The following is a 23459-nucleotide window of genomic DNA, read 5'->3' on the forward strand; positions in this document are numbered from 1 at the left end:
AATCATAAAATTCATAAACGTAAACAAGTATGCAACAATGGAGGAACAGAATGTGTGAATTCGAGAACAATTGAATGATATAACTGTGGTCGACACAATTTTTTGTTACCGGGTGTACCTTGTTATTTTTCTCGCAATACAGTTTCAGGGAGGGAACAAAGTTTCCTAATGTGCGTAAAAACGAAATTTTAGATAATGCATAATTTTTTAAAGAGGTGCCATTATCGATAGTCGTCTTCTAAATACACTAAATTATGAAAAATACACGTAATACCAAAAAATTGTATGTGACAGGAAGTGCTAATTGAAAATATCGTTTTATGTATCAATGGAGCATACAAGGATTTGTTTATTATTTTGTTGCTGTGATCACCTTTAACATGGATTTGCATATATTCTATCAAAAATTGTGTGTAGTGGAAATATAATATTATGCAACAAGATTGAGTTCTAATAATGCTAATAATAATAGACGAGTGATTTAAAAAGTTTATCAAATGTATTGTATATTATACTTATTATATGGACAGGAAAACTTTCAATATTCAAAATTCAAAGATTAAAAATAAGTAAAACAAAATGTCGTATCTCATAAGAAAATAACAAGTTAATGCTAGTTTTAGAAAACTAATTACAAAAAAATAAGGAATATTCGGAAATAGAAAAGTTATAGATTTTTTTTCAAAATGTATGCTTTTAGGAATAACCGTGCAAGAGATAACCTAAACTATGAAATCTCATCGAAAATGGTAGGCAGCTAAAAAATTATTTTTCTAATTGTTCAATATCCAACTTAGTACCTTAATTTGAAGTTGCCCAAAAATAAATTTAAAAAAAGTCGCCAAACAGAACTTCAAAAAGAAAAATATATATTTGAACTTTAAGGTATATTGATAAAAAATGTATTTCATTCCATAAATTACTTGTAATTGTCACAGATCTAGTTCGTAAAGTTCGTCGAACGATATACCGTTTTTGCAACCTTTTATGGTTTTGATTTTGGAATGAGTTTAAGACCCGCCTGTTGTAGAGCGGAAGGGCCATTCTTTTCAGCGCGTGTACCACAAGCCAGAACCGTACTGAAGATGTTACCCGATAAGAATTGTGCCGTGTGGACTGTTGCATTTTAAGAGTAGGGAAATTTTCTTTAATTAAACTGTTATATTAATTCATATTATTGTGCTTTTTATAAATTTTCCTAAAATAGTCCCTACTTGAAGTATCTCGATTTCAAGTTGAATTGGCCCATTAAAAAACACATTAGAAAGCTTAAACTGATTTCCAATTTATATTATGTAGATTTATAATGGGTGTTTTCCCAGTTTGCTATTGGTTGAGTTGTGGGGGTTGGTGAAATGCTGTTCGTTTTATGAAACAGTATTTTCTTAGCCGTCGAAGCTTTGTTATTTCTATTCCGTCTTGTGTTTGTAATATTGTTTTAAAAATTAAAAACTTAAACATTCACTGTTGCCAAGAGACTTTGAGTGCGTTGCTACGAAGAATTGGTTTTTATTACAAAACCATCTATAACAGACAAGTTTGGGTGGAATTAAGAAGAATTTCGGAGTTGAGGATAAGATATTTGAGAGAAATCCAAGAAACCTACTACCAACCTACAAACATGACAGCAAACATCTTTGAAAAATAGTTTTTTGAAAAATTGCTTCCCAATATTCCACCAAACAGTGTTGTCGTGATGGACAACGCCAGCTACCAGTCTGCACAAGCGGAAAAAATACCGAATTTATCATCGACTAAAGAAGTCATTCAAATTTTTTTGCTTGAAAATGATATTTTGAAAATTCCTACACGAAGAAGCAATTATTAAAAGTTCTTAAGACGGGATAGTTGTCCGTCTTCCTGATAAGGGGACAGCTGAAATCCAGTTTAAGAAGCAACAACACTTCGCCAAAATTTAGTTCTGGGCCAATAGTATTAATTAGAAGTGAAGTATAAACAATATTTGCATCTAGTTGGAAAAAATGTGTTAAACAAATCATCGAACCAGAAAATGTTTAGATAAGTCGACTAGGGCCAGAATTAATTATTAATGTGGAGGACCAGTAAAGTGAGGATAGTGATTATTAGAATAACTTTTTTTTATAAATATTCTAACATTGTTTTATAGCTAAATTTACTCCTTCATTTATATTTTAAAGGAATAATGATGAAACTCTACACAAATCCGAAGTACGGTTCTGGAACGTCATAAGCTAGATAGATCTGCGGTTAGACCTTCTTAAAAATACCGGAGTAAAAACGGTATATCGTTCGGCGAACTATACCTTAAAAATATTTTGTTTGTCAGTCTCCTATTTTTAATGGCGATTGAATATTGAACCAAAAGGCGAGGATTCATAAGGAAGTTGAGTTCCTCTTTATTCCCCTAATATCGTCAGAAGTCACTATCGTGTGAATTTTAGTCGTTGTGACTTCTACGAAAACAGACGTTATGATCAATTTGACATCATTATTATGATATCTTACTCTTAATTCTTTTTTCCACCATCTTCATTGATATTTTGTCTTACTAAAGATGGTGGAAAAATATTTGTAAATATTATTCTTGAATTTAACGAAAAAGGCTGCTTGGATAATTTTAACGAGTGGTACACGTAATTAATGCGATTTAACCACAAATTACCGAAATGACAATTTGGGGTTTGCTTTTTTTTTAACTAATCAATCATAATCATTGTTAAGTCTGGTGGGTTTGGTGGGAATGTCTGTAACATGGTTTCATGATTTCGGTTATTTGTTGTGAGAAACTATTTTAGCTTTCCTCGTGTAAAATATGGTACCATTGTTCCGCCGATTTGCTAGAATCGCTTGTAATCCCGTAGATATGTTATTTTATCTAACGTGAGATCCATGAAGGTTTTCAAAAAAGTTTTATAATTTTCTGGATGTATGTGAAAAGCCAATAATATTTTTTTCCGAAAACTTAAATATCTAGCTAATTCAGCTATGTGAAGGCAACTTTATCACAATAATATCAACAATATACCATATCAACAACTATCGCACAATCTAACCAAAACTATCATTTAATCAACATCCACTAACTCGGGTCTCGAGCTACATCTAAATTGGGACGAATATTAATGACAAGTAGGATCATTCAGTCGAAATCAGTCAGAGGATAGAAAAAGCCAGGTCAGTATTCACCAAAATCAAAAATAACATTAAGAGTTACTGGTTACCATTAACCTTTACAGAGTAGAATCCTGGACATTGACAGAGGCGTTAGTGAAGAAACGCGAGGCTTCCAAGATATGGTGTTATAGGTGATAAAATCAAACGACAGCCTTTGGACCCGAATAAGGACAACAGTTTTCGTAGCGTCTTAATATAAGTACAATTTAAAAATGATATGCTCTGGTCAGAAAAATGTTTCCTTATAATTTATATTAAGCGGGAAATCTTTAAAAATATATTTCGCATCATCAAAGTTATACATGGTGGATCAAACTAACCAAGATGCAACGTATAGGATTACGTATGAAAAAAAAAATACTTATCCATATTAATAACAGCAGAGGTTATTATTGAGTCAATTGCTCTGAGAACATTACTTGTTCGACGGACTACATTAACGAAGAATTTAAATTGTTCTGGGGTTCCGCATTTTCCTTTTTATGATAGGTTTCGATAATTGAATCAGTTGATCCCGGAGCGGATTTTTTTTAAAGAATAAAAGAAGGATGGACATAAATATCCAACCCCTAAGTTATCGACGTGCTCTTTTGAATGTGTTTCTTTATCGACGACATAAATATAAATTTAATTCCTTGCAATTTAAGTGAATATTTCCTGTGGAATTTCCATCTTTAACTCGGATAAAAAAATACACAAAGCTGAATGGATGAAAGGTGCGGAAACAAAAAAATAGGAAACGTAAAAATTGAAACTTATAGTCTTAGAATTAGTGGGTAATAGAGAAAGCATTTACGCTTGTAGCTACCTACCTACTTGTTTTTCTCAGTTTGGAAGAACTAAAGTTAGAGAACGAGTTAACTGTTTAGAAAGAAAATGGTACAGTGCAGCTTGATGTGTGAAATATAGGAGCATGCTTGGAAGATCATGTGCGAAAATGTCAAAGCCGCCTGAGCTATGTGACTTTATCTAATAAGAAAATGAATAATTTTGTATTTGCGTTTCATTTATTCTGCTAGTTCTCTTACACATTTCAAAAGATTAATTGTTCACTCATTCGTCACTTAAAAAAATATATTTCAAGCCTGTATTGGTATTAAAACCTCATTATTAATATCCCTGTATCTACGTTTCACTTGTTTTCATAAACAATTTTCATTATGATCGTATTTGCACCAAAATCAAAGAAGTTAGCTCATTAGTGACAAATCCACAAAACGCCGGGTCTTTTGATGCGCGCGCATGTCGTTCAGGTACCACTTTCAGGTAATCCGAGGCGGCACTGCCTACTAGGGCGGCCAGTACCTAGCAAGCAGGTGAGCCGGTAAGATCATTTTACGTTTCACATTTTGTGACGTCGACTGACGCCCGCGATTGTGACTTTATAATATTCCGTCGCATCAGTTGTTTATTGTTCGCGGTCTTTGAAGAATACCTTTTAAACGCAAAACATTGCGCGATTCTCAAAAACGCAAATAATATCTATTCGGTCGTTCGATAGGGGCTTTTGAACTTTGAAGGGGGGTGGTGCGTTTGTCTCCACGAATTATGTCAGTTCCAGCGCAAGACGATTGCAACAATATGTAACTCAGTGGACATTATTTTGCGGATAGAATAGATATCCGCGTGGACGGGACAATTTATTGCTCGTTAATTGAGTGTTTGTGCGCAACACGAATTAAGTGCTGAAGAAGTTTGTGTTATGGCTTCAGATGAAGATTGCACCGCTTACAGTGCGTACCCGTAAGTACCGGCGACAAATGTTTGTATGGTTCATAGACGTATTAGATACCTGGAAAGTCAATCCCTAACATGAATATTGAATAAGGCGTAATTAGAGTACACATTTCTTCATGGACACTCGATTATGAAATTTGAAATACAAAAAAAGTGTTTGACCATTGCTCTTTCCCTCTCAGAGAGGTTTTGGGAACCATAGTGCTTGACATAATGAAAATTAATCGAATAGATATCAAAAGACATTTGTTGTCTTTGATTTGGACCCACAAAACTATCACTTTGTTTTTTTATGATGGTAATGATTATGGATCTTTTTCTTAACTATCGCAATGACTTGCCGCAATATATTGTTAACATTTCCCAAAAGAGTCTTTGCGATTGGAGTTTATCCGGACTGAAAAAGAAATAGTCACTCGCCTCGGGATCGAGTAAATTAGGCGACCCGAATTGGTATTTTTTAAGACACCAATCACTAAATCGTTTGCGGCGAGTCGAATGGTTACTAGTAGTATAGGTAGGTAATTTATTACACTATTAACGGATCGAAAGGTAATTGAAATGTTTATTTCTATTTATATTAACGGACGATGAATGACTTGAATTTAGATAGATAAGGAAACAACAGAAAAGCAGCGGAATACACTTGCGGGGCGACAACCTGGGATGGCTATTACTTTAACGGTTAATGCAATCGCTAATTAAATTTCATTTCATTAATTTCATTATTCAATAATTGTTGTGTGAATCGTGATGTTTTATTTGGGTAATAAAGTGCTGCTAATCAGTTAGACCCTGTACTGAGATGTGCAGATTTATGCATTGGTCTCTCTATTTATATTTATGTCTATTGGGGAATTTTGGATGATGAACATTACAAAAACATAACAGAACAGTATGTATGTAAAATACGAGGGCAGCGCCAAAATTTCCCGGCCTGAATATGAAAGAAACAAAGTAGAGTAACCATTTTTTATTATTTTTCAATATAATCCCTCTTAACTTCAATACACTTATTACATCTCTATATTAACAACTCAATCCCTTTAAAAAAAATTTCTTTTGGTTTGTCTGCAAAATGAGCTAAAACACCCTCTTTTAACTCAACTTCGTCGATAAACAGCCGTCCACGTAAGTCCTTTTTCAAATAATAGTCGCTGGGGGCCATATCTGGACTATAGGGAGGATGATCTATCTGTTGGAACTCACACTCTAAAATGGCAGCTTGTGCAACACCAGCAATATGGACAGGTGCATTATCGTGCAAAAGACGCACGCCTCTGGTAAGTTTTCCTAGACGTTTTACATGTATGCAGTCTCGCAATTTATGTAACAATGTTGAGTAATATTTACCATTGACCATTAGTTTCTTTAAAATCTATCAAAAGAATTCCTTCACAATCCCAAAAGATCGTGGCCATCACCTTTTTTGTTGACTGGCAGACTCTGAATTTTCTTCGAGGTGCTTCACCCTTACGACACCACTCCATTGATTTTTTTTCGATAGAGGGTCATAATAGAGAACCATAGTTTCATCTCCCTTCTCAATAGTTTCTATCACAGGCTTCGGTTCCGACCCACAGAGTTCCAAAAAAGACCGCACGGCGTTGTTTTTGAATAGCCGAAAGGTTTTTAGGAACCCATCTTGCACTATCCTTATGCATACCTAAATGATCATGCAGGATTCGACGAACACTTGTATCAGAAAGCTAATTAATTTCTGAGATTTCCTTGACTTTTAAACGTCGATCAGTCAATACCACTTCTTCCACAATCGCAACAATATCTTCCGTTATGACCTCCACTGATCGACCAGTTCTTGAATTATCTTCAAGGGACTCCTGCCCATTCGAAAACACAACACACCATCCAACCCTTCTTTTATCAAAAACTTTATGGCTGCTCTATGCTCAATTTGCGTTATTTGTCAATAAAAAACTATTTGATGCAATGCTTCAATTTTTTTTCGCAGCCTACTAAGATATATATTTAAAAGAAGACAAAGTTTTATCGTGATACTGGAGCTGCATCTATGTCAAGCCGGGAACTTTTCACGCTCACCTCGTATATAAAAAAAGATAGGATAGTGCCCATGCATTCATGGTTCACCACGTTAACATTCTGTCTATAATAAAATTCTAATTGTTATCCTTACCTATACAGGGCAACATTTACGACACAATCCACAGTATTAGTGGTCTAAATTTAAATCTTAAATCGTGTTAGCAACAATGAAAAAAAAACGATTTTTGGGCCCGCTTTCACAGAACCTTCTGAAGAAGGATTTTTCGAACACATGTTTATTAACTAAACTAATATTTTATTTACCGTGGAACTTACCGCAACGTTTTTTCAAACACCCAATAGCTAGATATTTAGTAAATGCATATCTACACATTGGGGTTTAATCAAGTGATTGACAATGCATTTAAAAGTCAACAGTAGAAATATGCTATACAGACCTTTTTATTAAAGCACTACTTAAATAATCACCAACTCTCTAAGACTAAGCAGATTGTTGAATAATCAAGCAAAACACACCAGAGCAGACTTTTATGTTTAAAGTAAAACTGTTAGAATTTAAGGAATATTACCATATAGCTTTTAGATATATAGATACCATTTTTATGCTGATTATACAGAAAGTTTTGACATGACCGTTAAATGTTTGGAAAGAAAGTAGTGCAACTTTTAGACAGTGCAATCAGCTGATGCAATTTTCAATGCGTTGTTGATCGAGTTCTAATTGTATTGCGTTAGTAAAGTAAAGTTGCAGGTACCCAATGTTAAGAAATGCCACTAGAGTACATATTATGTAGATGCACAATAGAGCTACTTTTAGAATTTTCATCACCTGGGGCATAATGTAATCAAAAGCGAATATCAGAAACCAAAAGAATGACTCTTTAAAAAAAACCCTTGTTTTATGTATAGTTGGCTGCAATTCGTTTTGTATATTCTGATCATGAAACAACCAGCAACATCAATTTTAATTGCTCAATGTTTGTGTCGTGCCAGTGTATTTGATTACGGATTACTATAACTGGTAGTAAATTGGGCACCCTGCTTTATGCATACACTAAAATCATGAATGTCCTAAGTAGTAGTCGACACGAAATATTCCACATATCAGAAAAAAAGTCAGAATGCTATCCCCATATTCAGATGACGGACATAACATTAACATAAACATAGAACAACAGTTTAACATTGGTTATTTTTATACGAGCACAAAAGAAAGCTTGTCTGACTTTGAACCAACGACGGACAAAAGTACACACATTTCCTAGCACAAAAATACATCGTTTGTTGTCTTTAGGATTTTACTACAGCTACCCGTTTATATAAGAGTGACGTGGTATTTGCACTGCTGAAATTATGTTAATATTGTTTTCTCTGATATGAAACGAACACGTTTTGGAAAACATATTTCATTTGCTTGTTTAGACGCGTTATCAATTTTTAAAACAAATACACCGAGTGAAATTTGTTTCTCATGTTCGTGACGCCTCTATCTTCAAGTGCAGCGAATGCGATAACTGTTCTAAGAAACCTAAAATATAATTTTTAATGCGACGAGTTACATTGTTATGAATTAATTTTTTAAGCGGGTAGAATTTTAAATCATCAGCAGCTGTTGAAGGGGTGTGTGCTGGTTTTTATATCTTATGTCTTCTGAACGATATTGAAAAATCCACTAATATTTTCTTCGCTGACTTTTACAGAAAGTTGGCGCGATTTTGGTAAATAAATGTTCATATAGTACATACCAATTTTAATATCAACCGACAATGTGTTTATTTCTAGTGTGATTTTCACTGGGGCAATACGCACTAAATGCACCTGATACCATTATCGCATTTCAAATTTATTCGTTGCACCTATATCACAAATATACAGTGTACGGCTAGAATATGGAACAAATTTATTTTGTTGTTTTTTAAATACAACACTATTTTTTTAAATCCATTTTCGAATTCTGCGTCAAATTCCACTTTTTATGAGCAAAAGAATAAAAAACATGTCAAAGACATTATTTTATTAAGTGTTGAAAATATCCTTCTTTAACTTCTTGACAACATACTAATCGGTTTAAAAATCCTTCCAAAACATTACATTTGCCTTATTTCGTACCTATCTAATTCTAAATTTTAGATCATCTAAATTTTGGGCTTTTTCCTTATGAACTATTGATTTAAAATATCCCCAAAGGAAAAAGTCAGTGGAGGTCCTGCTTTTGTTATTTCTTGAATCTATCGGCTCTCGCAAATAAATGATTAATAACCGTCTATTGATCGCCTTCTTCCAATCTACTGTCCCGGCAATTCCGTATTTAAATACTCACGGATTTGTCTAATAAACTGAGGCGGAGTAATAGCCTTTTGAAACCAAATCTGTCTATCTGGCAGATCAGAAACTGCGACAGTAGGAATTAAGTCATTTTGAAGAAATTGTAAATATCGGGCTCCAGTAAGATTTTGATCGAAGAAATAATTTTGTTTTCCAAACATTTATTTTTTGTTTAGCTCCTGTAGTAATGTTAATCTCGTACGGGCGATACTTTTCTTCTTTTAATACATGCAAAGCTATCCGTTTTCTAACCTCATTATTACGTCAGAAGATGGGGATTAGGCTGAACTTCTAAGAAAATGTTTAAACTTGTGTTCCCATTAGTTTTTGGACAACCTTTTATATTCCCTAGATTATATGTAGATTTTCGCTCATTTTATTCACTGTGGAGATAATAAGAATTAGCTACAACCTGTTCATTTAAATTTTTTTTTTCTTGTTTTTTTTTGCTCATAAAAAGTAAGAAATATGTATTGGTTATATATACTAAATGAATTATGCGTGAAATTTGACACAGAATTCGAAAATGGATTAAAAAAAAAATGTATTCCATTGAAAAAAAGGAACTTGGTGTCTACATTCACTTTTTACCCACCTTGTATATTCTTTGTTTAGTGCAAAAAATTTTGCAAGAAAAAGATACGATGAACGTGTGCGAGCATTTTTCTTGAAATCCATTACCTGATTTTTAAGCCGTTCGCTGTATATTATCTAAAAGCCATTATAAAGCCTTTATTTCGGGCATTATAATTTATTTAATTAGAATTAGCTTAACCCTAATGTTTCTATTTTGTTGATTCACTAAATTTCTATCTCCAAAATATCTATATTCTTCCTAATTTTATACTTTGATCAGATTTAAGGCTAAGGTGGAACTTTTTATGCACTATTTTAGTGTTGTTGTATTAATAGTATCTTGTAGTGGTTTTTGCAGCGTGTTTGTGTTTTAAATCAGGTAAGATATTCCATAGTATTGACAAATGCATTTTTCAAGAGATTTTCTTTCAGATTGGCAATAACATTTATCACCTCATTCATTCTCAATTCGCTTTTGAACGAAAAACATGCAGGGGAAAGTTGTATTCATTTCCTGTTTAGCTGCCAAAGCTCAGTTGTTAAAACAATTATTGAAACTTCTCATAAAAGATATACTGTATATGTTATCCATTTGCATGAATGGAGATTGGTGTTTTGCAGCATTCGCGGGAGATGATTTCATTCCTTTTTTATAACTTTAGTAAAATTAATAAATATAGTGTAGGAGAGATACTAATAGAATAGGGAATACTATAGTGCAGTTTTGACTTTCAGTGCTTCATGTTTCAATTGATAACAGGTGGTGTATATGCCTATAAGTTATACACTTTCAAAATCAACAGGCCGGCTTCCTGAAGTCTACCAGGCACGTACTAAAAATATTTTTCGACCGCTGAAAAAACCTTATGAAGAAGAGAGTAACAACGATAAAGCTCCCAAATTATAAGCATGGGGGGCTTGAAGTTTTCGACCTTCTTCGTAGCATTATTTTGCATTTAGGAAACAAGGAAGCCATAATACTGGGTTAAATAGTATAGCATGTCAGGAGTCTGTGTTTATTAAATGAGAGACCGAAGTTTATCAATGCGTTGACATACTACACTTTTTCTATGATCATTAGTTTTTGGGTATATTTTTGCAAAAGAGCATGAATACAGTAGCTCGAATTTGAGTGGCGTGTGACCTATGGCTAAAATCCACCGAAACCATCCTATCGCTTCTAAACAAATCAGTGACTAAAGTACCTGGAAGGTCGGAAGTGACTCGCGACCGTGATTAACAAAGCGTACGTCCCAACTGACGTCTTAAATTGATACTCTCCTCCCGTTTTAAAGTAGGGAGTTGAATAAATTTTTTTTTTGAAATATATTCTCATATTTTGTTCAGTACTTTGCTAATAGCAATTTTAATTATGATTGGGGATGAAGACTGAGGTTGCTGTTATTAACTCTATTACGGTTCGTATTAAAAAAATTAGGAATAATTTTCGGACCGTTGAAATTGGAAAATAATAGTACTGGATATTTTTGGAGTTGTTTTTTTATATTAGGATACTTCTATGCCGATTGTTTTTATTAAAACTGCTTTTTTATATCCCGTTGAACCTACCGCCTCTCGCCAATAAATGATAAATAACCGTTTATTTGCAAAATTAATATTGCTTGACAGATTAGCCGGACCTGTCTTAGGGACGTCCTCGGCATTTTTCTTGTAGTGGTCGCGTTCCAACGTTGCCATTCTCGGCACGCAGAAGCACTAAACTATGACGCTCCTTTCCGCCGAGATTCGATTTGAAATTCTTCGTTGCCAAAAACGTTCTGCTCGCGCAAAAACTGGCGACTGCATGGCTATCGAATATTCTGGTCAGTTTATAAACTGTGCGTGATTTATAGAGGACGTTCACTAAACTTCTTTAATCGTTCTATACCTACTGGCATTGTTGTATGTTTTATTCTGGTACTTGCAATACTGGTACTAACAATGCCAGTTCGCATTATAATTTGTAGAGTGAATACATAACGAAAGTTTGATACGCAGGCTTCTGACAACAGCATATTTTTGTTTAGGTACATTGGTTTTTTTTTATTGTTTCCTTTTAAAGTAAGACCGATCAGGAATTAGGTAATTAGGTATATATAATGTATTGATTATTATAGTTAAAAGACAATACAGTGGAATTTCACATAACAGAAATATGTAATAAATCGGCAATTTTTTTAATTAATATTCTAGATTGATTAATCACAATTTCAAATGAAGGGTAATTTCATTCACATGATCTCCCTGGCTCCTAAGATATGGGATAATTTATTTGTCATAATTTTAGATGACCTTGCTCAATAATCTCAGCTATTTATTTCCATATTAAAATTTGATCATTTGTGAAATCTTGGTTGCGATAAAATTGCATTCATAGCCACAATTCCTATAATTTTCGGCTACCTTTATATCGCTATATATTCGTAATTTCCTAAAAGACCTCTGCAAAACGCCAGTTTTTTAGCAGACAAAAATATTATTTTTATATTTATATATATATTACTTATATAATAAATAACTTAGGGGCAGTGGTTTAAATTTTCTATGCTTGTGTGACAAACAGAAGCAAACTCATATAACTCTGCTTTTCCAGGTGCCTAGCATTCATAATTTTGGATCTGTCACCTAAAAAAATAGTGTACTCTCAAGAAAATCGATTTCTTTCATAAAAAGTTTGGATAATTCTTCGGATTCGGTGGTCCAAGCTCTCAGTGAATCCTCAGTACGTCGCTTCTTATTCCAAGTGACAGCTTTCGTCCATGGCATGCCTGCCGCATTTAGGACCAGATTGTTAGCCTCTCTTCTCCCCATTACCTTCATGAGCAGATTGGCAAAAGTAGAAGCCAAGCTGGTTAACGTTTCTCGACTTTCAATCAGTAGTCCCGTTATATTGATTAATAAGTTTTAATAAGAATCACTGAGGTAGCTTGAGACTTAACACATTTTTAATACGGTTTTGATTTGGAGGTTTATGAAATATGAAAGTGTCAGTAATTTTAATCATTCCATAATTTTAATATTCCATTCCTTAGTTGTTGGATTCCATTTATAATAATCAAAAAGAAATCTTTTGTTTCTAGTTTTTTCGTAAGAAACCATTTGTTGAATGAAAAAAAAACGCTTAATTTTTGCCTAAAAATATCTAGTCCACATTGTGCACATGGAGACGAAAGTGCTTAAAAAATCTTCCACATCAAAAAATGGCTGTTGGTGCTTAGACAGGTATGTGACAAATTTTATGAATATATAGAGTATTTATTAATTGAGCATGTTCCTACATTTAAAGTGTGTGAATCCTTGAGTGATTTTAACAAGAAACCTTTATAACAACATGTTGTAAACCTCTTAATTCTGAGCTATAAAGCGTTAAAGCTTTAAAAAAAAATAACTTTCCAAAAATTCAATTTTATGTTTTCGCGGATGTCATCAGTGGAAGAATAAATTTAATTTTTGTTCACAGAAAATGTCTGCACTTATGCTAGGCTAGGTGCCTACGAAATTTCACTAAAAGATAAAAAGTAGTCTCACTGAATCGGCTATGAAATTTTTTTTGTGCTTTGTCGAGAGAAAATAATTTATATTTATAGTTACAGTTTATATCCTTATATGAACATCAGTGCTCCTTAATGATTAAAATGAATATATATTTTATGTATCTTCTTCCTTAAAATTTTAAGACAATTTATTTCTTTTCTTCTTAAGAGCCTCTAAGCCAAATATTTATTGGAACTTTCTTTTTAATTACATAAGCATTCGTACTTTCAAGGATGAGCATCTTATTCTGGAAACTGTGTTAAAAAAGTTTTAAAAATATTAAAGTACAAAATTATTCAATCACCTTGACGACGTGTACAAAGGTTGCATACAACAGGGCTCACCGCGCCGGTTACTACTTATATGACAGTAACATTAATTTCTTAAAAGCAGTTAATCTTACACAAACTGTGGTCGGCGGAGCGGCAGCAGCTTAGCGATATCAAATCTGTTATATCTCAGCGGTTCTTAAAACTGTGCCCCAGAAACCACAATCAATAACGTATTAATCGACTGAATAAATCACTATGTATCTATTAAATTTATCTACAAAACGTATCTATAGTGCATTCGTATTACGCTATAAATATAACCACCCACGAATATTGTTACACGTATCACGAACTTGTAGATAATTTTTCATGGCGACAGTTTTTTTACTGCTAATATTTCACCGGAACACCGCTCACTCACTTTTTTCCAAATAATTTTGTTACATTGTTACAGTTAATATGGTTTCGTGATTATAATTTATTTATTTTTTTATTGTAATTTTAATTTTTTTCAGTCAGGGTACCCATCATGAACTCGACAAAATGCAAGCAAAATTTTTGCCAAAAAATGTCCGCCACTGAAAGTGCAATTAACCAATTTAAGCCTGTCCCGAATTGGCTTCACATAAATACATATACATATAAAACCGCCATGTTTCAAGAAATTTGGGTAGAGGATATTAACGATATTAATAATGTTTCTCGCGAGGTGAATTTTGATCACGATGGTAAACCCATTGTAGGTATATCTAGCTGTAACTCTTAAGTTTTCCTCCTTGTTCAAAGAATTGACTGCCTCGGTCGTTTCCAAAGCTAAATAGGCAGTTTGTTCGCTACTTTCTAATATTAGCTCACGTTCTATAAACTTGATTGCTCGAATCTCAAACTCAATTATGACTGCGTATGTGTTGGAGTGAGTTCAAACATCTTACTTTGAAAAACTAATACTTTACCATTTCGCATTTTACCATACCATATTTTAATTGCATTATCACTATCACTAAGCTGATTCTTATCGTCTTAATCATTGTTTTAAAATAACATTTAACGCATTTGATGAACGGTAACGGTAATCCTTTTACTTAATTATAAGTAGTAGTTTTTTTTTGCTTCCCCAACTTTGTCACTTATTGTAAATTACATTACATTGACATTAAGGCTTTGTTTATTGACAGAACTGTTGTTTTATTTTTTTTGGAAACCAAAATCGATTAAGTATTATAACTGTCATATTAACCAACCACAACTGACCATGGTAGAAATACCCATATTTTTTCGAATCCACCGAATCCAAAGAGTCCAGGGGCTTCTGTGTCACAAGTACGTAACAAATATTCCGATTGTTTCCAACTTCGCTAAATACATCCGACTTTATGATAACTCCAAGTCTCACCAACACCACGCCATGCTTCGATGCTGTACAAAAACGTGATCGAATCGTTGTGTGACACAAGTACTTTGTCTCGGTACGTCAAGCACTTCAACTTATCGAAAGACTGGTTTTTTCCGTGATGGTACTCGATCTGACGTGAGATGAAGGTACATTTAAGAAGTAGAAATACTTATATGGCTAATAACTTTATTTATTAATTCAATTCTGTGGGACTGTCGATGTATAGCGGAACAGTCAACGAGATCGAGGCAAATATGCCTCCATTTACCAAAATTTTTTTCCGTTTTATTTAGATGCGTTATAATTTATTTCAAACTGTGCAAAAACAAAAATTTTGAAAACGTTAATATATTTATTATTATTGTAATTGCGCATCAGACGAAAGCAAGAGTCATATACTTCTAATTGAAGTGGTATAGAACAGAACAAAGATTGTATCGCTCGAAAGGTGAATTTCTTCAAAATATATAATACCGTGTATTATAAATAGGATATGCCCCGATAATTCGTTACCTCGGACCTCTGTTGATTTAATCGAGCAGTATATTAATTATTGATGCTCAGTTTTGCTTACTCATTAGGTATTCTTAATGAAAGCCATCGGTCGGCATCGACTCCAAAGCATTTTTTGTCATCGAGAGACATTAATATACCGGCGACATTTTGTCCAAATCTATATAGATAACAACCATACTTTTGTTATGTTATACACGGTTGCCGCTGTTTCGATGAACCTATAAAAATCATGAACACTATGGTTTTTTTTTGGTCAAAGTTAATAATAACAATTTTTAGTTGCGGTTTTCAAATTATGTCTGTCAGCAGTTAGGAGAAGCACTGGTTCAATTTATTCTTAATATTCCCTAAACAGAGGTTTCCATTTTGGATAAAAAACAAACGGTTTTGGGAACTTTGCTTTACTCTGTAAAATACTCAACTATGAAACTATGTCAAACGTGCGCGAAGCGTAAGACGCCAGTTTCTTTAACCACTGTGGCCAACCACTTTGGGGGATTGAACTTTGGGTTTGGAAGCGTTCGGATATTTTCGGTAGATTTTACCCACTGGTTGTATTTTTACTGTGATTGTATTCCACCATCGTAAATAGTTGAGACTCTCTATTAACCAGTAAATATTATTTTTGTCATTTAACGGCGCCCTCTTGTAGCCTTACGGTCACGTCTGTCATTACTACAACAGCGCAACGCAACCATTTGCCTGTTAGGTCGAACTAATAAAAATGTACGGGAATAGCTTTTTGGGCCAACTATCTATCTACGATCGCTTAGCTGTGATGTATTCGTGCTGTTTTGCAAAAATGTACCCAAAAAATAGTCGTTAAAAAGTATAGGATGTTAAACGTTGATAAAATAATTCAGTTAGTCGTTTATTATTTATTACTATCTCCGTCAGTACAAAATCAAACTCGTGACTAGAGTGGCGTTTATCGAACTTGTTGCATAGTTGCATAATATACTATCTATAATATAAGTTTTAATTTACTAAATGTCAAAGATAAGACGCCAGTTTTGCCTTTGGCTTAAACAAAGTTCTGTATACTTTTATAGGTGGGAACAGAAATTTTCTTGCGGTAACACGACACCTGTCAAATGGCAAAGATACGATGTCATTTTAGTTAGGCATGAAACAATCTCCTGTATGTTTTTAGGTCCCTAATTTTTTATCTCTTGAATTGAAAATAGTATGCAGACCGAAGACCAAAATGACATTTAAAAGTTAAAATTTGAAAATAGCAAATAAGGAACAACCAACCAACAACACATCAAATGATATCCTTGTATGTACTTATTTAACAAGTAGGCAGAATCACAGCATTATATACAAACATTTACGTTAAACGCAAGAAAAAATTTCACGATAAATAGATCGCGGTAGTATACAGACGAGACGGGGGTCATCCTATCATTAATCCAAAATATATGGGTCGTTTTTTCTGATGGAACGCTCGATATCTCTACTGTGGACATTATTAGAGAAAAGAGCAGATGTAAGGTGTTTTAATTCTGGGTTCAGTTACTCGAACTGAGATAGCTTTACGGCTCTGTAAGCAGGAGAGTTGATAACCGACGATTTTTGGGCGGGATGGTGATGTGACAATGCATTAAGGTATCGGTCTGGGTGACCCAATGTTAGGTCTTATTTTTTCTATTGATAGGAATGTCCAAGAATGAGAGATTATTATTAGTTTCTCATTCAATTGTAAAACGTATGTTAAGGCGTATAGAATTTAAATGGCTAAGAAAATGTAATAGAAATTCTTTACAATGAGGCCAAATAATAACAGTATCATCAAGGTGGCGTTTCTATAATGTTGGTTTTAGATGGAAAGTGTCCGAGGACTTTATTGTCAAATAAAAATAAATAATGAATAAATATATTTGCGATGACTGTTTTGTTCAAAAATGTCACCGTAATCAGACCAGCATTTTTCAATTAAGATCAGAAGGTTTGGTTCTAGATTCTCGGATTTTAATATATCTGAATAATGTTGAGAGTTTCAGGAATGGGGACTTTAATAAACTAATCAAAGATCAAAAGATCTTATGGATCTAATGTAATACTTTTTAATTAATTGTTTAGTTTTCCCTGTGAAGGGTTTTAACATAGAAGCTAGATATTTTGCTATATTGTACAACCAATGGTACTGACAATATGTTTCCGTTCCATAGATGACGGAAGAGAGAAGAGAAGAATATCAACTGTACTGAAAGAACATGAAGGAGCCTTAAGACTAAGACAAATAAACTCATCAGCAGTTGCCGAACACAAACGCGAAACTGGTCATAAAATTTTATTCGATAAAATTCTTGAATGTAATCAATTCTTTTACCAACGTAAAAACCGAGAATCTATAGAAATGACTGTAAGCAACCAAACAATCTTGAACGCGTCTTACATTTTTACCTGTCATCAATTTGGAAATTAGTCATTCGGGACAAGGTTTATGCCCCTCCTCGATTTTTGTGATCCTTTTTACGGAGCCATATCTTCTAAAGGAGACATTTTTGGACATATTTATTAACCAAACTAACATAATTTTTTAATATTCTATTTACTCTAGAAATTAGCAGAACATTTTTTGAAACATCCAGACGAGTGAGTCATGATATTGAATAATCAGAAATCTGGAAAAATAGATAACATTTAATTTCAAGTTATTCTTTAGTTCTTTAGTTCTTACTTTTGAAAAAATAAACAACTAATTCAATGCATATTGTCTTTCAAAAATTTTGCCGATCTAATTACTTGACTCCCAACTATTTAAACTATTATTGTTGATAGTAATACTCCTTAGGTTCCGAGTCAAAAAGTTTATTCAAAAGTTTTTGAAGTCGTCTCAAACGTCAAAGAATTTTTAAACTTTCTCATTAGACATATAGATAGATTCAAGGTTTCGACTTGTTCTTTTTTGTAGTTTTGTCGCCAATCTCAACCATTAAAAAATTGGGAGCTTAATCACAAGATATTTTTCCACAACGAATAATCACTTAGGAGCAAACCAGACTAGATTGTATATAAAATATTATTGATCAGATTAAGTCTTAAGCAATTGGTGCAAGATCGTCTCCCTATCAGTGTCGTACTCTTTCGTACGTCATTCGTATCACGTCCGTGCCGCTGAGACTCGTTTTCGGTTTTTGCTCATCCAGAAAAGGCCTGAAGAGCCCGTTTAGATTCGCGCCTGTAACCTAGGCTGATAATTAAGACATTTGTCGGGTTGCGTTGGGCCTAAATCAAACTCGTCGGAACGTTAATGGTAGCCATTCAGTGCTTTTTCTCAGCGAACTCGGGAATTTTTCAAATCGCTTATGAAACGGATTGGCTTCAAGTCTTCGTGGTTTTTCTTCAAAAGGATGAGTTTGACACTGATTTACATCGAAAGCAAGGCCATTATAAGATACAAATATTGCATTATAGGTGCTACAAGCTTTTTGCAAATATTATTGCTAAACATTCTTTCTATGCGTACAGTTTGGTTTTGATAGTTCAGTTGTTGTACTGAAGAATAAGGTTGGAGAAGGTTTTCAGATATGAAGGTATACCAACCACCTTCATATCTGGTTAATGAATCCATATTTAAAATTAATATAAAAAAAATCACACTCACACAAATTGTGTGATCAGTGCTTATATGTCGTTTAGAAACTGAAAATTCCTAGTGACCCGGAGATATTTGAGAAAAAAAAAGTGATTTCTACTCTTTCTGAAGCCACATGGTGACGTTTTCAGATTTGCTATGACATACGCAAACATACAATACCCAAAACAAAAAAGTATATGACATGTTTATTTACGCTTTAGGTTTAATAAATAAAAATGAAATATCATATATTATTAATATTATTATTAAATATTAATAATAAAAAAATATTAAATATTAGAAACAAGGAAACCGAGGAAATATGGCGGCAGTTAAAAGAAAATTTTGGTTTTTGGAGTCTCTTGGAAAAATAATTTAGTTTTTTTGTAGTCATATTAAGGTAAACAAATTTTTCCCTTACATGAATCTAAATATGTTTTTTAACAAGGCAAAACGTTGTTTTTACTTTAATTTAACAAAAACGTTCGAGTTGTTGTTAAACCAAACTAATAAAATAGAAATTAGAAATACAGAATGTCGAAATAATAGTAATCGCAATTATTATTATTCGATAAAGCTAGAGTGTAGAATTTTGAACTACTTTAATATATGCTTCTTGTCTTTAAAAATATATGTTTCATAAACTTTTTTTTAATTGGCACAACGAAATTGAAACGAGGCAAAAAAAGTCAAACTTAGTTGCTCCATCTGCAATCTAATTTTGAAAAATAGATCCATATTTTTTCAAAATATTAATTTAGCTTTAAACAACAGCACAATTGTAAACACATTGTTATATATCATTTAAGAGTAATAAAAATCATGGCTACATTTTTGTTAACAAGGTTAAGGTGTGTGGGCAAATGTTAAAACCTGCCGGGACTACCGAATTAAATTTGTTACGGCAACTTGCAAGTCGTTTCGGAGAATATCGTTGCATTTAAGCGAATTAAAAGCTCAATAGAGTCGTATAAAAACTAAATACTAATTAATGCCATGTTATAATTATATTAGCCCTGGTCCAATCGCTTAGCATCGAATATCATGACAAATAATTGGCATTCGAAGTACGAAAACTGGAATTGCATCTACATTAACTGTCAATTAGCTAAACCACTAGTGAATTAGACGCCGACGTTTCTTAACTTTAACGATTTTTTCTCAATGAAGTTTTTGCGTTGCCTCACCAACTGTTGGTTTCAACAGATATTTATTACCTCGGCATTATCTTGACGGATCTATGTGAAAAATCGTGTTGTTGTAGAATATACGGCAGAGTTTATAAAGTTTGTTTAATTGATCTATAAAGTACGGAAACAGCTGATAATTATTGTAACCAATGACGTACAATGTTGCCACTTTTTTTCAGTTAACATTCTCATCTTTGTAGATTAGCTGGATGGTCCACGTTTTTTTCATATAGTTCTACTTTATATTATTTACTATATATCAAATATAACAAAAAATTACAACACTTTCCGAACAAAAAGGAGAAAAAAAAATTGCTTTTAAATTTTTTCTTAAACAAAATTTGAAAATTTAAAATTTTCAAAACTCTTTCATACGTACCTAAGTAATTTCGGTTAATTGCTATAGATCAGATTTTCAAGTGCCTCGTCGCAGTTGGAATCTTTACCAGAAAAAAATCGCATGTGCAAATAATTTGGCAACGTTTTATTTTCATTTTACTTCCAGTGTTGGGGTTTCGTTAATTTACGGTATTAACCTTCAGTCTTAGAATAAATTAACTGAGATAAGATCATTAATATATGCTTGTGTATATCCTTTACCTCGTTTCGAAACGAGAATTTATTTGGCTTATTTTTTTATATTGATAATGTTTGGGCAATGTATATAGATTAAGCTATCCCAAACGAACGTATTTTTCGTTCAAGGTTATTCAATGAGTAATCGATTAAGTGCAAAACGGATCATTTTGCTTGGATTGTGACTGATACAATTGAATACTTTTCCGGAAATAGACAGTTGTTGGGCGACTTAATTCGAGTTTGGTGCCACAAGTTTGATAAACAACACTTTAGTCACGATGAAGCTTCATCACTCACTGAAGAAGTTTATCAACGTGTTGCATGCTATACTTTTTCTACAACCGTTAGTTTTTGGTTACATTTTTGCTACACAGTTCGAACTGTATCCGTGTGTGAAATCATTAAAAGATTGACCCTTGATCTAGATATAGTGCGAAAACTAACCAAAGATTCGATATTCGGTTTTCAGGCTCACAATGTTAGGCCAAATTGACGATTGGAATTTTTCATGAAATGCAGTGACATTATTAAATAGATAAAGACACATGTTTTCGTTACTTTTGATTAGTTACTTTCATTTTACCATTATTTTCTAACTTCTCCATTTATTTCGACTTACGGGCGTCGCGTTCATGCTTCTAAAATGCATGGGAGAAACTGACCCTCGATCACTCTAAAAACAGAACATCGAATTTCATTTTTGTTTGTTTTAATGCGGATGGCATTATGAACCTGAAAACAGAGAATCGAATCTGATTGGTCAGTTTTCGCGCTGTCGTCCAAAGTGACTCGCGACAGTGGTTAACGACGTGGTAACTGACGTTTTAAAGTGACACTCGTGATCATAATTGAATATTCGTAGGAGTAGTAAAATCCGTCAATTCGAAAAATATCGTAACATTTGTCTTTCCCCATATCTCGGATGAAATAACTAAACTGGACTAAATAAAAAATCAAAGAAATGAAAATATCCAAACTTGACGATAACGACGTTACCAACTGACAGACGGTATTTCCATGTTTTTTTTTACATCTAAAAGTTACGACCTCGCAGACTCATATTATAAGAATAAAAATTACGAATTAATATATACCTTAAACATGGTGCCAGTAATGTAATTTAGTAATTACGTCAAAAAATAAAAGCCATTGTAATTTTTGTTGGTTCGAAAATTTCCTAATGTTTAAGGTTGTATTGCGTGACAGTTAAGTTTTCTTCTGTTATATTTTACTTTTTGGACAGCTAAGGACCCGTTAGTGACATCCGTAGAACATAGCAGAACTAGGAAAGATTAAACTATAGTTTCTTGTCAAATAATTTAATTTTTAAATGTCATCTGAGCAAATGCATGCAATGTTAACAGCAAACAGAATCGAGCATAATAAAACCAAATGAAACTAATTTAATTTTAAGAAAAACATGGAAGATTCCCACCGGAATGCTTTAACGAAACAAATATCTGGTATCGACGTACAAAGTGATATTTACAAACAATACCTAGCTCGATTCTGCTTGCTATTAACATTGCATGCATTTCCTGTGGCTAAATATCTTGACGCTTCAGATGACATTTAAAAATTAAATTATTTGACAGGAAACTATAGCTCGATCTTTATGCTGCTATGTTCTACGGATGCCACTCCTTAGCTGTCCAAGCTAAAGTAAAATATACCGGAAGCAGACTTAACTACAAAATTAGGCAAGGAAATTCTCTCTACAGCTCACGACATTACCGGAGTGGAATACAGTGTTGCCCAGTTAATTAATTTAATTTTTCATAAAAGTTTAATATTGATTAGCATACCTGCTTGTATTTCTGACCAACCGAACCGAATTTTGTTCGACTAAATGAAATGTTGCGAAGGGAGTTTAAATTTAAATATATTCCAAAATTAGACAGAAAATATTTTTTCAGAGATGTTAATATTTTCAGTTCTAGGTTTCTTTCCGTGTATTATGGACAACGTTAGCAACTATAATTTCATTTTATTTAGGAAGGAAATTCTAAGGGGTCAAAATTTTAAAATGTTATAAAAAAAACGTTGTAAAATTAGAGCACAAGCATATTGCTGCGATGCCATTATATATCATGGAAACATTGGCAATACGTAATGAAGTGCGATCGATCATTGTCGCGCCTTGTAGCTTCTATCGAAGTATCCTATTTTCTTTCAACACGATACAGACTATTTAATCGAAGTAGAACGAGCGTTTTTTATAGGGAGTGTGTTTGTCTTCACAATATTAAAAATTGATGTACTTACAACCTGTTAACTGATGCTTATCGCACGTTTAGAAACATTTTGGTAAGAAACGGTAGTTGAAACATCGTAGATCTTGTTTTAAATATTTTTGACGTTCGAAGGTGACAATTGAGTCAACTTAGATGTAGTCCGTTTGTTGGAGAAAGCTTAAAGCTGTTTTATGATTTTACAAATTACGTCACAAGAATTTTATGCTTTTTATAGAGCGTCCTCTATGTGAAGCTGTCACACTTCCTTTATTCCACTCCCCCTTTAATGGGTAACGTAACTTATTCAATTCAAATCCGGACATTCGCTGTTTAATG

At 33.2% G+C, this 23459-nt stretch overlaps 1 protein-coding gene across 1 annotated transcript in view; it reads left to right on the top strand.

The window, feature by feature from the left end:
* The first annotated feature begins 4480 nt into the window (after positions 1 to 4480).
* Positions 4481 to 23459, top strand: part of LOC132700344 (putative transcription factor SOX-15) — a 120743-nt gene continuing 101764 nt past the window's right edge. The window contains exon 1 of the mRNA XM_060667586.1: positions 4481 to 4899. Coding sequence (XP_060523569.1) covers positions 4859 to 4899 — 41 coding nt within the window. The 5' untranslated portion in view covers positions 4481 to 4858. The remainder of the gene's footprint in view (positions 4900 to 23459) is intronic.

Source organism: Cylas formicarius, unplaced genomic scaffold, assembly GCF_029955315.1.
Source record: "Cylas formicarius isolate icCylForm1 unplaced genomic scaffold, icCylForm1.1 PGA_scaffold_10__41_contigs__length_53128322, whole genome shotgun sequence".
Lineage (NCBI taxonomy): Eukaryota > Metazoa > Arthropoda > Insecta > Coleoptera > Brentidae > Cylas > Cylas formicarius.